The 17,786-nt window shown below is 43.9% G+C and overlaps 1 protein-coding gene across 2 annotated transcripts; it reads left to right on the top strand.

The window, feature by feature from the left end:
* Positions 1-1,462: 1,462 nt before the first annotated feature.
* GEM (GTP binding protein overexpressed in skeletal muscle) lies at positions 1,463-17,063 on the top strand. Of its 2 annotated transcripts, none has more exons than XM_077351894.1 (5): positions 1,463-1,634; positions 4,936-5,277; positions 12,270-12,346; positions 13,448-13,652; positions 16,695-17,063. In XM_077351894.1, exons 2-5 carry the CDS (start codon positions 4,947-4,949, stop codon positions 16,970-16,972), a joined length of 891 nt encoding a protein of 296 aa, XP_077208009.1. In that variant the 5' UTR covers positions 1,463-1,634; positions 4,936-4,946; the 3' UTR covers positions 16,973-17,063. The 2 variants fall into 2 exon arrangements, with proteins under 2 accessions (XP_077208009.1, XP_077208010.1); XM_077351895.1 differs by lacking the exon at positions 1,463-1,634 and adding an exon at positions 2,798-2,891.
* Positions 17,064-17,786: the final 723 nt, after the last annotated feature.

Below are 17,786 nucleotides of genomic sequence, written 5' to 3' on the forward strand. Positions count from 1 at the left end.
AGGGGGTCATGCAGATACGTATTTAACTGTGGTTAAAGCTGGAATCTGAAGGCAGCTTCAGTTTCATGGCTGTCGTTTAGCCTCCTTGTTGCTTCCAGATGTGTCTACTGGAGCAAACTGGCCTTGTTTGATAAATTCCCCACTGGTCCCCGTTATTTGCTGCTTGCTTCTGTTGGTACTTGCCCCATTTTAGGCATTCAGTCATTTTACTCTTGATGGGATATTTTTTAAATGGCTATGAGGCAACATTTCACTGGTTCACAGGATGTACATGTTTTAAATTAATTTTTTTTGTGGAATGATTAGCCTTCAGGATTGGCCCAGCTATATGCCTGGCTCTTTGGCCTAATCCTCAGAATGGGTTCAAGAAGGACGATTTAACTACAGATGAATTTGAAAAAGGACAAATGGGCTACAACTGAAAGTAGCCTGTCTCTTGGTGATTCCTGCACAGCAAATACTGTAAACTGCTGTTAAAATAATATGACTGGCAATAGCAGCAGAATGCAAGAAAGGTTTTCTCCCAAAGAATCCTGGGAATTGTAGTGCGGTGGTGATGGGGGACTTCTTTGTAGAATCCTGGACCCATCTGCAAAGTGGCTTGGGAAGACAATTAAATGCACTTAGATCTAGTCCAGACTTTCTCAACATTTTTACTGTAGAGAAACCCCTTCAGGCTTAAAAAAAAACCCAGAAGTGGTGTGATGGTGCAGAATGCGGTTAGGAAGCATAGCTGTAAACATGCCCATGCGGGGCCCCTCCCCTCCCCACCCCCTTTAAGCCTCTCATCAGCCATTTTGGGAGAGGGCGGGACTGACGGCCATATATGGTCATATCACATTAATGAATGTTTAACAAATTTAAAATAGATACAAAAATCAATCAACTCCCACCTATTTGGGAAACTCTTCCCGGGCTGTCAAGAAACCCCAGGGTTTCAAGAAACCCCAGGGTTTCAAGAAACCCTGGTTGAGAAAGCTTGATCTAAACAGCAGTTGTATCTTTGGAGGCTCTGTGGTAAAGCAATTGTCTTGCAGGCTGTGAAGGTGGTGAAAGACGGGCTATTTGTTTACAAATAACATCCCTCTTGTATGCCTAAGCAACAAGAAGGGCTGATGAAATGACAGTCGGCAGAGATAAATTTCCAGCATAAAGTGACCTTTGGCAAGTTGAAACATTTGTCACATTTCCTGCCTTCATAAAGCCCAGGTGATCTTTTCTCAGAATCAGTAGCTTCAACAGAGTTTTAGCACGAGGAAGACAAGAGTAACATTCCTAATGTGCTGAATTTTTGTACTTGAAACAGGCCCTGTACGTCTATGAGTGGCCTTGTTATTTTTTAAAATGCATGGCTGCAAATAAATTATATTGTTAGCAATGGGCACTTCCCCGCCTTCTCTTCTGCACGCCTGCTTCCGTCCAGCTGGGGGCTGGCTGAGGAGCAGACAGGACAACGACGACGTCACGGAAAAGCCCTGCATCTGATCAGATGGGCTTAATATAAACCAGGTTTGCTGTGAAAGAATTAGAGAGGCAGCCCCAGAAGAGAAGAAGGATTTCCTGCAGGAGGCTGGTTGGGAATTCAGCACTCGGAGAAGAAGGGAGTGTGGCAGAACGCCTGGTAAAAAAACAAGGTAGCGTTTGCTTAAGGAGCATTAATTTGAACACGTTGCTTTCCTACTGTAGACATGCAACAGCAATAACAAAAAGGTTAAAATGTGCAGCTTGAAACATGCACCTAACTTTATTTCTTGGATTAGACTGCTAAATAACAGTACAAATAGTGGTACAAACCAATTGGCCAGCAGTTTCCTTCTCCATCCTTTGCGGACAGAGTAGATAAATACAGCCATGTATCTTTTGCATAAACAAAGGTGGATTTGAGATCTGTCAAACATAGCCCTTGCTTGCAAAAAGTAGCTGTGACCAGAGTAGTAAAGGAAGAGCTTGTTTTGCATGGCATCTTGTATCTTTCCGCACGCAGGAGTTCTTTATGTCTTTGCACATCTCTCAAAAGTCAGGGAAGGTCAAATGTTTGAATTCTTCAGGGAGCTGCCAAAACCCGTGGAAGAGTGTGTGGATTTGCTTTGTAGATTTCTTTTAAAGAGGCTGAAGACGCAGACAGTTTCTCTCAACTGCACAAGAAGGGCATGCTTTGGGAGAGTTGCAAACTTACCTGGGAACTACAATGGCATTTGAAGTTTGAACATGGCCTTCACCTCTCTCTGTGGCAAATGCTTCCTTTGTGAGCTAAAGAGACATAATGTGAGCTGGGAGAGCTTCAGCTGAATAAGCAAATTTTCTAAAGAGCTGTCATTGTGGGAGCTGGAGAGCATCAAAGCAACTTTCCTAAAAATGGTAGCTGCGAATTATACTGGCCATCGCGAACTACCTCATTGCATTTTGTCTCAAAGCGAGGGAGCTATTCCCTACTAAGTGTAATTAAAAGCCATCTTTAGACAAAAGGAGAAAACCTGGCTTGGCTCCTTCAGAGTTCTATGGGACCATAGAAAATAGACCTAATAAAGTATTAAATATATAGCATTAGTAGAATGTAGCTCGACCAAAGTTTATAGAGACCAGAAGGTCTGAAACAGCCATTAGCTATGTGAGAGGGTCATGTGTACTGCTTGAATTTCACAGGATACGGGGACAAAAGGCTTATTGCTGCCTCAAAAAGGACTATTGTTATCTTTAAGGCTGTAAATGTTGCATATCTAGGAATGTGCATATGCGAAGGAGTACCATTTGGGGGCCATTCTCAAGGGGATTGCTTGAGCATTGAATTCTAGCACTCTGTAACAATAACTCTTTTGTGAGGCATTACCCAGCCTATTTGAATGAGGACAGAACAATCGCTTGGAGACCCTGGGCAACCCAAAGGGGACAAGGTATTTGACTAAAATGCATGGACCAATGGAAATGAAAGTTACAAAAGATCTGTGCCAGCCTTGCTGGTATGGAGATCTGTATTTCAGCCGTTTAGATGTGATCTCCCTATTTTGTACAAAATACATTTTTATCTTTTGTGTCATCTGGGGCTGTAATCCGATTCTTTGGATTATTGGGCTTTTTTATTGGTTTGGCTGAATCTTGCACACACCTGGGTCTTTCAATTTGATTAGATGTCTTCTGGCTGATTGAATTTGCACAGTAGACCTACTGCCCTTAGTTGTAGGAATGCTTCTGCATGGACCTTTGATAGTTTTCTAGGCAGAAAAGGAAATAGAGAGAGGAGGGCAGGTGTGAAGGTGGGACAATGCTCCAGAGACTATTGTGCCTTTCCCCTTCCATATGGACTTGCCTCTGGTTGTTCCTGAGGCAAATCTGGGCAAAACTTGAGCCAGCCCCTGGACAGCCTCGGGATGCAGGTGATATCATGTGGAGTGGGCTCTAAAACTTGCTAGCAAACAGAGGCTGTCCAGGGGCAGATTCCTTGTGCGGAAACAGTATTTTCATTTCCAAGGTTTATTCCCCCCACAGATTTGTAGCCCTTTGGTGGGCACCCAGTATAAGGATTGAAAGCTTTTATCCTCCATAAACCATGTGTCCAGACAGAGAAAGAAGAATCATTCTCAATCAAAATTGCTGCTAGTCTGTGAGGACCACCATTTCATTGATCTGAGGACTGAGCTGTTGCCAACAACTCTATAAAATCACCTTTATAATGAGATACTTTCTTTTGGGAAAGTCATTCGAGATGGAGAAGCATGCTGGTCTATAGCATTAATAGCAGTAAAATAAAACAGGAGTCCAATGACACCTTAAAGACTAACAAAATTTATCCCAGCATAAGTATTTGTGAGTCAGAGTTCATTTAGTGGGATCAACTGATGAAGTAAGCTCTGACTCACAAAAATCTATGAAGGAATACATGTTGTTAGCCTCAAAGGGGACAGTGGACTCCTCATTTCCTTTTCTGGTAGTGTGTCTTTCTGCCATTTTCCTTCTAGTAGTACTGTTGGGAAGTATTCAGTAATACGTTGGGTACCAAGATAAGCAGGGACAGCCCTGATTAGTACTTAGATGGGAAAACATCATGGAAGTTCAGAGTTGATACTGAAAGGCAGGCAATAGCAATTCCTTGCCTTGAAAACCCCAAGGGGTCTTCATCAGTCAGCTGTGACATTATGGCATTTTACATAGCCACTTCCAGTAAGTTCAGAGGCAGATGTATAAAACTCACCAAATCAACCTGACGGGACATGATGCAGTTCATAAGGTAGCAATGCCGGAGGAATATGATTATGTCATTTCCCTTTAACAGGTAGGGAGTGTTGGCCCAATTTAAATATGCAAGAGAGTGGAACCAGCTGCTTAAATGAATAAAATAGTTGGATTTAGAAGAGAAACAAATTTTGTGAGAAAAAGAGTAGAGAGAGTCCTAACTATTTAACTCAGGCTTTCTCAACCAGGGTTTCATGAAACCCTGGAGTTTCTTGAAGGCCCTGGAAGGGTTTCCCAAATGGGTGACAACTAATTAATTTATAATATATTTTTAAAATTCATTAAACATTTGTTAAACATGTCAACCTGCCCCTCCCTCAAAATGACCAATGATGAGCCTGGAGGGGGTGGGAAGGGGAGGGGCCTCAGGTGGGTGTGTCCACAGCTGTGCTCCCCAATCATATTCTGCCTGATTGTGCCACTTCTGGGATTTCTAGAAGCCTGAAGAATATTACCAGGGTTTCTCAATGGTAAAAAAGTTGAGAAAGGCTTGTCTAACTGACTTAATGTTGTAGAGGGAAAGAAACCAGAAAGTGCTCTCAAAGGAGCAGGATGTCTCCAACTGAGTCAATGATTTCACACACATATTTGAAAATATGAGTTCCTCATCTAAACTGGCTAACTACTTATCACCAATGATGCCTCCTGTAGGATATTCTTCTTATGCTCTTCAATCATGCACACTACACATCTTGCATATCCCAACAGGGAGAAAAACCATGACGCTGAACAATGTCACAATGCGTCGCAGCAGCGGTGCCTTGCAGCCACAACAGCAGCGCTGGAGCATCCCGGCAGATGGGAGGAACCTGGTGGTTCAGAAAGACCCTCGTGAGTGCCTTCGACAGAAGAGATACACCATCAATCCTGAAGAGTATTACCGGAGAAGCTGGTCATCAGAGTCCTCGGATTCTGTCATCTCCTCCGAGTCAGGAAATACCTTCTATCGTGTGGTCCTCGTTGGGGAGCAAGGTGTTGGCAAAACCACCCTAGCGAATGTCTTTGCAGGGGTGCACGACAGCATGGACAGTGACTGCGAAGTGTTCGGAGGTAAGCGCCATGCTGGCTGTGGTATACTTAAAGCCCTTCATTCAAGCACTCATTAGCATTAAGAAGCATCAACGTAGACAAAGTCGGTGATCCTGACACTGATGCCAGGATCCCCTTGGCTCTAATCCTTCAACTCCCACCTATCTTGTAAACTTGGAAGTTGGGAAGGGGGTAAGAGAGATTACGGATCGGGTATTTTCCTCATAGAGTTTTAACCCTGTTGAAGTGCATATAAACGGAAGATACAGTCTCAACCAGAAACTGAGTTATACTGAAAAAAGAGGACTTGTATTTTTTTTTTAAACCCAATGGTTGTAATAGTAAGCTGTGCATGATTGTAGGAACTGCATAGGGTCCTGTGAAATCTTGGTCTCTGAAATAATGAGGAAGAGTGTGGTGATGCTAGAAAAGACTGTTGATTAGGTATCTTTAGCTTATTTCCTGGGCTTGGTTGTGGAGTCCATTGATTGTTGGACACTACGTTGCATGGGTTGCATGGGATTGTTGGACACTTGGTTCTGGACCATCAGTAGCTTCGTGGCGTAGATTCAACACATGAACCTCTTTCCCAGCATATTAACTCTCTGAGCACATTCTTGGTTACAAACCAGACCAATTAAAGCCATTAACAGTGCAGACCTAACACAAAATTGAAGTCTGTGGGTTTCAAAGGGTATAACTCTGTTTAGGATTGCACTGTAGCGAAGAACCAGACTAGCCATTATGGCAGCCATAGTCCTGACTCAGGGATACTGCTGCCATTTTAGAAAGGAACATAGTCCATTTATAATAGCCAAATGTCTAAAAGCAGTGATGAGATGGCTCAAGCAGAGTCATCTGAAACTCAATGCTTCAGAGATGGAAGTCCTGTGATTGGGCAGGAAGGGTCCAAGCAAGGAAGCGCATTTACCCAACCTGGACAGGGTGCGGTTATCGATAGCTCACTCCACTAGAAACCTGGGTGTGTACCTTGATGTGTCCCTCTCTATGGAGATCATGAGAGTAGCGTGGCAGACTTTCAGCCATCTTTGCCAAGCCAAGCTACTAGTACCCTACTTGGTTCAAAGGTCAAGTAATAGTCCACTGTGCAACATCATTGCATCAGGTGATGTAAATTCCCCCCCACCACCACCACATTTTGCCCATCAGTCTCCTTCTTCCATACAGCTGAGCAAAAATAATCAGGGGAGAAGGCTTCCTGCTATACTTTGAGAACTGGTAAACTCTTCCCTAAACACAACCCTGCTGGTTACACCCCCCCCCCTACACACACCTCTCCAGGAATATCCAGTCTAGAGTTGGCAACCCTGTGGAGCCTGGAGTTCTCTCAGGGCCATTTCGCACGGCTTCAAAATAGCACAATGGTTGCTAATTGAAAACGCTACTAATTTGCCTTAACGCACGACGTCGCAGACAATCTGCAACACTCCTGAAACCAATCAGCAAAAAGCGCTTCGTTGTAGCGCTTTTAGGGGAATCCAGAAAAGTGGATTCACCCTCTGGATAGCGATACACTCCTGCAACCAATCTGCAACGCTAGCGCTAAAGACCTGTGCGTTACCATTGTTGCGGGTTCTTCAAAGTCCCTCCTCCTGAGCCTGTCCTCCAAACTTCCGGCGAAGCGATCGCCATTTTTTTTTCTCCGAGCGAGCGGGGATAAACGCACCAGCGAGCCTCTTTCTGTTTAGAGGCTTCCCTGGCTTCAGTCCTTCACCTTTAGTCACTAAGCACAAACCACATAAAAGCCCGTTTGCTGAAATAAAGTCCCTTTATTTTTTACACATTAATTCAGCCGAAAATCAGGCCCGTGAGAGGGGGGGGGGGATTTTTTTTTTATCACTCGAGGCAGCGTGCAAACGATCATACAATCAAACGACAGCTCACATTAGGCAGCTGGATGGGTCTCTCCGTTGCAACGAATCTACCTAGATTCGTTGCTATGGGTCTGTTTTTTTTTTTTAAAACCTTTCTTAAAGGGAAAGGGGCTGTTTGGGAGCATGCTAACGGCTGCCCATTGGCTGCTTGACGGCCAGGGGCGGGACGAGCTTGGCAATAGCGCTTCCTTTCTAGCGATTTCTGCCGAGACCGGAAGCCTGTGGGAAACGCTAAAAAACGCAACTGATTCCACTACAAAGGCAGGTATGCATAACGACGAATTCCACTATTTTAAATGGCGATTTTTCATTCCGCAAACGATTTGCAACAAAGATCCCCGTGCGAAAAGGCCCTCAGAATTACAGCTGCTCTCCAGACTTCCAAAGCCAGCTACTCTGTAAGAATGCGCCTCTTTTGAGGCCGAAGGCTGGAGCATCAACCCCCTGATGAGCTGTCTCTCCAAGCTCTGCCCTCCCCCAAAATTGCCTCCAAATGGTCAGGGATTTCCTAAGGCAGGATTGGCAAGCCTCGATTACTCTGCTTGGCAAAACCAAACAGGAATGGTGGGGCACCTTAAAGACATTTCACTGTGGCACAAGTTTTCATGGAGTAAAGCCCATGTTTAAGCAAGCGTGCCCCTGGCTTTGAGCAGGTAATCTGTCTCTTTAGCATTGAATAAAACACAAATCTTCAGAATTTGTTCATTAAAAAAAAAAAGTCAGGTCTCACCAACAGGTAGTCAGTCAGTCAGTTTATCTGAATGTAGCCATAGGCCATTACAAAATGAATTGAAGTTTTTACGGCATTTCAGAACATAATAATAAAATAAGCAATACCAATTAGAATGCTACTACTGGTACCACTAAGAGCCTCTTGAGGCGCAGGGTGGTAAGGCAGCAGACATGCAGTCTGAAGCTCTGCCCAAGAGGCTGGGAGTTCGATCCAAGCAGCCAGCTCAAGATTGACTCAGCCTTCCATCCTTCCGAGGTTGGTAAAATGAGTATCCAGCTTGCTGGGGGGTAAACGGTAATGACTGGGGAAGGCACTGGCAAACCACCCCGTATTGAGTCTGCCATGAAAACGCTAGAGGGCGTCACCCCAAGGGTCAGACATGACTCGGTGCTTGCACAGGGGATACCTTTACCGGTACCACTAGGTAGTCAGGGAAAGTTACATACTCAGAACTAATGTCTATCAAGAAACAAAGATGGACTTTGTTTATCCAACTACAAGGCAACAAGAAGAATAAGCTGGGGATCTTGTGGTGGAGATCACACGGGGGTGGTGCTTGTTGCCAGGGGTTTTCCTCAGTCTGTCCTACTGAGGATTAAAATTGGAACCTTGAACTTTAATTATTCCTAGAACTAGTAGGCGTCAGGCTCTCTTTGTTTATTTTGTGTGAGGGAAGGAGGAGCAAGTGGGAGGAAAGAAGATTATCAAGATGGTAGAGAGGAGATGCAGCAGCATTTCCAAGTTACAAACTTATGAGACCATTGAAGTCAGTGGGTTTAAAAGGGTATAAACCTGTTTAGGATTGTACTAAGACACATCTCCTACTAGTTTATCTTTTCTGGGAGGGATTCTGCCATTTTGAATACGGCCTTACCTGCAAAAAATGAGGCAGCAACATTTTTCCTGTAAAGATAAAATGAGAGGAAAAATCGGAGTCCAGTGCTACCTCAGACCCCAGTTTTCTGTTGTTGCTACAGTCTAACATGGCTGCCCTTATGGGATTACAGTGGTGGGGAAAACATCCGCACCTGAATTTATGCCAGTTATGCACAGGAGCATTGCAGGAAAAGAGTTGATTAACTGATAGAGACTAACAGCCAAAGATATTTAGTTTTAATGTTGTTGTTGTTTTTCCCCCCTGATAATAGTTTTAATACATATATCAACATGTAAATACATTCAGCAACATTTCATAAATCAGATTACAATAATCGTATAACTTATTTCTTATAACATAGTCAAAGACGCTTTTACTTAAATATAATCCCACCCTTCCCCCAGTGTAACTGCAGTTCTATTAACTTGAAAAATTATTAAGGTAAAGGTAAAGGTATCCCCTGTGCAAGCACCGAGTCATGTCTGACCCTTGGGGTGACGCCCTCTAGCGTTTTCATGGCAGACTCAATACGGGGTGGTTTGCCAGTGCCTTCCCCAGTCATTACCGTTTACCCCCCAGCAAGCTGGGTACTCATTTTACCGACCTCGGAAGGATGGAAGGCTGAGTCAACCTTGAGCCGGCTGCTGGGATCGAACTCCCAACCTCATGGACAGACAGCTTCAGACAGCATATCGCTGCCTTACCACTCTGTGCCACAAGAGGCTCTGAAAAATTATTACATTAACCTAAAATATAACTTCTTGAACTCTTGCTCTTTGTTCCATAACGTTTCTTTCCCGCCCAGATAATTACTTATATTGTTCTAGCACTTTAGTCTTCCTAAATGAGCTGCCTCTGATACTAATATTAGTATCTGATAGTAATAGTATTTACATTATCAATTAGTTTTAATGTTTTGTTTGAATGTCTTCATTAATATGTCTTTAGTCCTTCAGAACAAAACAAAATCAGAGTCCAGTGGCACCTTTAAGACCAACAAAGATTTTGTGAGCTTTCAAGTGCAAGCACTCAAAAGCTCACGCCTTGAAAAAATCTTTGTTGGTCTTAAAGGTGCCACTGGACTCTGATTTTGTTTTGTTGTGTTGTTTCAGACCAACATGGCTACCCACTTGAATTTAGTCCTTCAGAGTTTATTTAAAATGTGTTTTCTATACCGTGTCTTGTTCCATAGGAAGACATGGCTTCCCAATTTTTTTTTAAAACGTCTGAAACTTAAGCTAGAAAATCAAATAACCAAAAATATATTAATAGCTGCAGCCCCAGACACCCTGCAGTTTTTTGGGAATATGTGAATTATGAAGTGTATGTCAGTTTTAGAACATAATCGGGACCCTGAAGGTAGTGAATCCTGTCCTAGGCATGTGAAACACACAGGAAATGTATAGCTATACCCAGGTTTTTTGCATATTTATCATTTTTTTTACACAAGTACAAGAATTGCCAGTTTAGCATTTTGGATTTCTTTCGGGAGGAAGCATCTTCACACTTCTTCACCCCATGCTAAGGCAGTAGCACTGGCTGTTCACCCATAAAATGACTGAAAACAAATATTTTCCATTACTAAGCCTGGATGGAGACTGTACGTCTGTCTGTTGCTCCCAAGAGGTCAAATGTTCAGCATTTGGTTTATTTCTTCCAATGGGACTTCTTCTTCCACTTATTATCCTTCTTAGGATAAACTTAAGCAAAAAAGAAAGAAAGAACGAAACTTACAGATTTCAACATTCGGATCATGGAAGTTATGACAACATGTAGCTCTTGGCCAGAGACTAATATCTGAATGACGAATATAACATAATTATCTTCAAGATTTTTCCCGAGGCTCCCCCCACCGCCCCCCCCAAAAACAATCCCCACAGGATTCTAACCCTCATTGCTACATGCATGGAGACCTGGAGGTACTTTAAAAAACAAAAAAAACAAAAAGGACATTTACAATATTTACAATTTCTTTATTTAGATTTGTAACCTTCTCTTGCATTTCTCCAAGGAGGTCATACATGAATGTCCCCTTCATTCACAACAACCTTGCAAGGCTGGTTAGGTTGACAAGCTGGCGTCATGCAGTTTTCATTTTAAAAAACATTCTAATGCAGCTCTGACTGCAGCCACTAGTGGAGCAGGGAAGGCAGAGGACGGCAAAGAGGCCTTTCTGCAAAGTTTACTGCATGTGAGGAAAACTGCTGATCATCTTGCTAAGCACATCAGCCAAGCCTGCGCTGGAGCGAGGCAAGATTAGCCAAGACAAGGGTGTAGTCTGCACAGGGCTTTTTACCCACTTCCAGATCGACCAAATCCCTGCAGTCTACACTGAATTCTATTTCCAGTTTGCTTTTGGGCACTTTAAATTTTCCCTCTGCAGCATGCATGATTGATCCAAAGTGACCCTACCTTTCCCCCACAATATCCAGAACTGGATATAACCCTTGATATTTGAAAACCCGGCCCCTTGGTAATATGTGGCTGTGTAATAGCTCAGTGAAACTAAAGAGAAAAGGAAACGATAGACCCTATTAGGAGGCTCCATACTGGCTGATGTGGATCCTGATGAATTCTTCTATCCCCCCCCCCTTTGAAACAGAAAGTGTTCTGCACTCAATTGGGAAAGCTCAGAGCAGGGAGGGTAGTCAAGTGCAACAGGAGTCTCTTTCTTTTCTTGAATGGGGGGGGAGGGGATTGGAGACACCAAAGGAGGGGGGAATAAATCCAAGAGGCAAATCTATGCTGAGAGAAGTTAGGGCTTCTGGAGCGCAGTCACTTTAAGGGAAGCATTGCAACCGGGAACCAGGAAGTCTTTGAACTAATGCCCTGGCCAATCAGGGAAGACTGCTTTACTATGAGGCATGGAGAAAAGAGTTAATTTGAAAAAGCAAAAATCTGCACACTTACTGTTGCTATTTTTTCAAATACTGAGTGTTATATCCAGTTCTGGATATCATGGGGGAAGGGTAGGGTCGCTCCAGATCAATCATGCATGTTGCAGAGGGAAAATTTAAAGTGCCCAAAATCAAAATGGAAATCGAATTCAGTGTAGACAGGAAGGATTCATTTGAACTAGGACTGGGTAAAAAACCCCATGCAGAGTACACCCTAGATCTCTTCCCATCCTAATTTTACATACTAACCATTACAGAAGTCGGCACGTTTGAAGTGGGTAGTGCTTGTATAGATTGGTGCTATGAAGTAATGGATTTATATTTGAACATGTATTAGGGTTACTAACTCTGGGCTGGGAAATATCTGGAGATTTTAGGGGAGGAGCCTGAGGAAGCCAAGATTTGGGGAGGGGAACGCCTTCAGTGGGGTATAATGCCACAGAGCCATCCTTCCAATGTGACCATTTTCCCCAGATGAACTGATCTCTGTTGGCTAGAGCAGCAACCCTAACATATATGAAGGGTGAATCTAGTTCCCAAAGCTTCTTCTACCAGAAAATGATGTCAAGGTGAAAAAAATAATGAAGTGTGTTTTTTTCCTCCCCTTCTAGAAGATACCTATGAACGAACCTTGGTGGTAGATGGGGAAAGCACAACCATCATGCTTGTCGACATGTGGGAAAACAAGGTGAGTGTGACATTGATTTATCTAATGGCATGTTTTTAAGTACAGTTTTGTTTGATATATTTGACAAAAGGAGCTTTGACTCAAAAGTGCATGCCATGAACATTTTGTTGGACTTGAAGGTGCCACAGGACTTGATTCTAGCTCAGCTACTCTTTAAAACTGTTATGTGTGTGTATATTGTGTATAAAACCAGTTATATTCCAGCAAAACATAAGTGTTAGCTCAGCCAGAGGACCTCCATCTTGGCTGGATTCAGCTTCAGCCAACTCTACTTGAGTCTCCATGGTCTCCAAGCAGCTGGCCAGATTATCTGGGGATGTTGACAGGTGGCCGTCCATTAACTGAAATAGTTGGGTGTCATCTGCATACTGATGACAACCCACCCCACAGCTCTGGATCATCTGAGCTAGTTGTTAAATAACATTTGAGAGAGTATTGCCATTGGGAGATGCTCCCCCTCTGTCCCCAGCTGTGGAGAAAGGGCTACAGCCACTTAAGAGCTATGCCTCAGATCCTTACATTGGCTCTATGGTGGGCCAGAAGTCTATGATCTACTGTGTTGAAAGCTGTGTCAAACTCTACCATCAGATCTAGTAAAACCAGCAGCACCAACACACCTAGATCCAGTTTCTTCTGGAGGTTGTTGATCAAGGTGATCAGAGCTGTCTCTATCCCATGGCCAGGCTGGAAGCCCGACTGGAAAGAGTCAAGCACTGATGTATCTTCCAAGAAACTTCACAGTTGGCCTGCAACCGCCCATTCAACCATCCTACTCAGAAACGCCAAATGTGATACTGGGCTATAGTTGGCTGGGATGGAAGAATCCAGCTCTTGTTTTTTCAGAAAAGGCCCAACCACGGAATATCTCTGATTTATATAATTATATTATTGAATTGAATTTTATGACTATTCTTATTGAAAGTATTCTTACATGTTGTAAACCGCCCTGAGCATTTGGGAAGCAGGGGTATAAACAAACAAACAAATAAATAAAATGAACAATGGAAATTTCTGTTTGCTCCGGTTAAACAACCTCTTCTTTTGGGGCTCCTTGATAACAAGGCCAGGTGTTCGCTGAGTGTGATTCTTGTATTTGAACAGGGCTCCAATGGGTGGCTCCAGGATCACTGTATGCAGATTGGCGATGCATATCTGATTGTCTATTCCATTACGGACCGCGCAAGCTTCGAGAGAGCGTCAGAGCTCAGAATACAGCTCCGCAGGGCCCGCCAGGCAGAAGACATCCCCATCATTTTAGTGGGCAACAAAAGCGATCTGGTTCGGTGCCGTGAAGTCTCTGTTGCAGGTACGAATCCTGAGATGGTGACTGGTAGTCCTGTTTCGGCAGCTTCTGTTTTGAGCCTACCCAGTGGGCTTAACATTTTAAACACACCCAGGCCGCAAATGAAAAGCAGAGTTACTGTGACTTTCCCCCATGCAAACCTGGGAAATGTAACTCTTCATAGGAACTAGTTATTTTAGGAGATTTCTCATACTCTTACAAAAAAAACCCCAAACCCTTCACAACTCATTTGTGAAATTCCTGTAAGTTTGGAGATGATGTCTGGGGAAGGCCAGGTTTTGGGAAGGAGACTCTGAGGGGTTGTGGTGCCGTAGAGTTCATCTCCTTGTGGAGTTCATTGAGAGCTAGGGCAGGGTACTGGTTAAAAGTGGTGAACTCTAATCTGGAGAGCTGGGTTCAGTTCTCCACTCTTCTACATGAAGCCTGCTGGGTGACCTTAGACCAGTGACAGTTCTCTCAGAACTCTCTTTCAAGCCCCAGCTACCTCATAAGGTGCCTGTTTTGGGGGGAGGAAGGATAGACGATTGTAAGCCATTTTGAGATTCCTTAGGGTAGAGAAGAACAGGACATTAAAAAAAAAAACTCTTCTTCCAAACTGCTATTTCCTCCAAGGGAACTGATGCATATATTCTGGTGATCAGTAGTAATTCTAAGGGCCATTTCGCACGGCTTCAAAATAGCACAATGGTTGCTAATTGGAAACGCTACTAATTTGCCATAACCCACGACGTCGTAGACAATCTGCAACAATCCTGAAACCGACCCGCAAAAAGCGCTTCGTTGTAGCGCTTTCAGGGGAATCCAGAAAAGTGGATTCACCCTCCGGATAGCGATACACTCCTGCAACCAATCTGCAACAATAGCGCTAAAGACCTGTGCGTTACCATTGTTGCGGGTTCTTCAAAGTCCCTCCCCCTGGCTTTCTCCTCCAAACTTCCGGCGAAGTGATCGCCATTTTTTTTCTCCGAGCGAGCGGGGATAAACGCACCAGCGAGCCTCTTTCTGTTTAGAGGCTTCCCTGGCTTCAGTCCTTCACCTTTAGTCACTAAGCACAAACCACATAAAAGCCCGTTTGCTGAAATAAAGTCCCTTTATTTTTTACACATTAATTCAGCCGAAAATCGGGCCCGTGAGAGGGGGGGGGGGGATTTTTTTTTTATCACTCGAGGCAGCGTGCCAACGATCATACAATCAAACAACAGCTCACATTAGGCAGCTGGATGGGTCTCTCCGTTGCAACGAATCTACCTAGATTCGTTGCTATGGGTCTGTTTTTTTTTTTAAACCTTTCTTAAAGGGAAAGGGGCTGTTTGGGAGCATGCTAACAGCTGCCCATTGGCTGCTTGACGGCCAGGGGCGGGATGAGCTCGGCAATAGCGCTTCCTTTCTAGCGATTTCTGCCGAGACCGGAAGCCTGTGGGAAACGCTAAAAAACGCAACTGATTCCACTACAAAGGCAGGTATGCATAACGACGAATTCCACTATTTTAAATGGCGATTTTTCATTCCGCAAACAATTTGCAACAAAGATCCCCGTGCGAAAAGGCCCTAAGAGAATTCCATATCCCTCCTTGAGGTTGGTCACTCTAGTTGTGGCTGGTTGAGGTTGCAGATGGAATAATCTAAACTACAGCCAGATGTACAGTGCTGATTCAGAGGCTTCAGAACCCTCCCTGAGAAGTATTCCTTTGAATTCTGTCATGTGACACTGATGGGTCGTGGGCCTTTGTATGGCCACGACGATCTACTTTTTCAACTATTATGCTTTTGCAGATTGCTAGGAGGAAGCACGTAAAAGCTGAGCCTATGCCCAGGCTCACACCCAGTCATACGGCTGCATCCACAGGATCTTCCTGTACTGAGTAAAGCCTTTGAATCAGCCTATAATCAGCACTGGGTGACATATGTCTCCCTTAGTACGCCAGTCTACTATTTTCTTGAAAAATTTTAATCATTGGTGCCATGGCTCCACTCACAAAATTGAACCAGGCATGGAATACGTTGATCGTCAGACTCTTCTTGATCCCCCATCCTTTATATATTAATTTAGCTTTGCCTTTTCTTAAAGAACTAAACAATGTCAAAAGTGATTTGGAAAATGCCATAAAAAACTGCCAAACGGGACTCGGTAGCATACTGTTTAGATCAGAGTTTGATCTAGGAAAAACTCAAGTGCTTAACTCACAAAATATCAGTGGAATTTTTGAAGGCAGCCATAGAATCCCCGTGCTTAAAGGCTTTCGCAAAAATGTTGGACAGATATTGTGATTACTCCAGGCAAGTCTGGAATGTCCTGTTTTCCTTTGACCATCCTGAGAATTTCTCTTCAGTCTGACTTGTGTGAAATCTCTGAGGCCAAAGGAGAAGGCCATGGCTGGGTTGATTTCCATTGGCTGCAGAGCTGGGCTTCTGTGTGCTGCACAGTGCCATCTTTTCTGAAGAATGGCAAACATGGAATAAATTATGCAAAATAAAAGCGTGCAAATATGATCAATATATATAGTCTATGAAGCCATTCTGCTCAGCAAGTGTCAAATCTGACTTCCATTGCTGTAGACAGTGGTGCTGTCAAGACTGTTGTGTGAAAGTTGGGGCCACCTTGGCTCAGCAGAAGGGCAGGGCCCAAGAGGCAGACGGAACCTAGAGAACATAAGAGACATCATATTGGATCCAACATTCTAGTCCAACATTCTGTATCACCCAGGAGCCAACAGGAGATCCACCAGCATGAGGTGGGTGTGTTCCTCCTCTAGCTCAACTTAGTCTTTTTCGTCGTTCGTCTCCTGTCAGTGCATTCTGGGAACTGGACTTTCAGGGAACTGCAACATTAACTACTAGGTATTCTAGAAGTGATGGTTCCCAGAATGCACTAGGGGACAGGAGAGGAATAAAGAATGAAGCATGGATGAAATTTTAATGGGTTTCTTTCCTGTGAGGTCTTTCCCACAGCCACCATGCTGCTCTCCATTCATTTTCTTAGACCGCGTTCCGCACTCCAGCTTCTCAGTGTAGGATTCTGACATGTACCCTTTAACTGTTTTGCAGAGGGCAGAGCATGTGCTGTTGTGTTCGACTGTAAGTTCATCGAGACTTCGGCGGCTGTCCAGCACAATGTGAAGGAGCTTTTTGAAGGGATCGTGCGTCAAGTGCGGCTCAGGAGAGACAGCAAAGAAAAGAACGAGAAGAGGCTGGCGTACCAGAAGAGGAGAGAGAGCATTCCTAAGAAAGCCAGGCGATTCTGGGGCAAAATTGTTGCCAAGAAAAACAAGAACATGGCTTTCAAACTTAAGTCCAAGTCTTGCCACGACCTCTCTGTCCTTTAGGAACATCAGCCCATTCCTGATGTTCTTTTTCGCGGACATGACTCGACTCCATATTGAACAATAAATCAATCTATATTAGATTGGCCAACAAGCAGCATCAATTGACTTTGATTCACAGTTGTGATTATTGTGATTAAATGTGCCAGCAATAAGCACAGCCTAATGCATGCATGGAAGAAGAAAATGTCATTCATACTGGTTTGGGTTTCTAGTTTAAGTGTGTGTGTGTGTATGTGGAGGTGTGTCAGGAAACAGTTTTGTCTTAAAACACAGGAACATTCCGCACTTACAAAGAGACTTCTCCTACTGTTGCTTTTGGATAATGACCCAAGGATTGGAAAACACCACTTGGGAAATGATGAGATTTTTTTCATTATTACTTTTTGTTACTGATTTTTGTAAACAGAAATTTGTCCACCGGTGAAAAGGGAAATGGACGTTCTTGGAGATATCTTCTTCCCAGCCAACCAGTTGCTTTGGTTCTCTTAAGTGTCCACAGCTGGATCTCTGTTGTTATAATGGCCGGGAAGGCGATGATGGCATTCAGGCCGCCAGATGTCTGGATAAACAGGGAGCAAACGTTTCCATGGGGTGACATCATCATGGAACCATCATGGAAGAATGGTGCAAACGTCAAAGGAGAAGCCAGAGTGGAACCAGACAAGATTGAGATCATGAAGCATGTTGGTCAGGCACAGCTAGATAATAGCGAAACAGCAGCCTGCTTTGGACTGGGACCACGTGGTTCAAGATACCCCAAGGAAAATACATCCGTTGCCTCCTTGGTCACTGCTGGCCAGATTCAGGAGAGTCC

Source organism: Paroedura picta, chromosome 9 (assembly GCF_049243985.1).
Source record: "Paroedura picta isolate Pp20150507F chromosome 9, Ppicta_v3.0, whole genome shotgun sequence".
NCBI lineage: Eukaryota > Metazoa > Chordata > Lepidosauria > Squamata > Gekkonidae > Paroedura > Paroedura picta.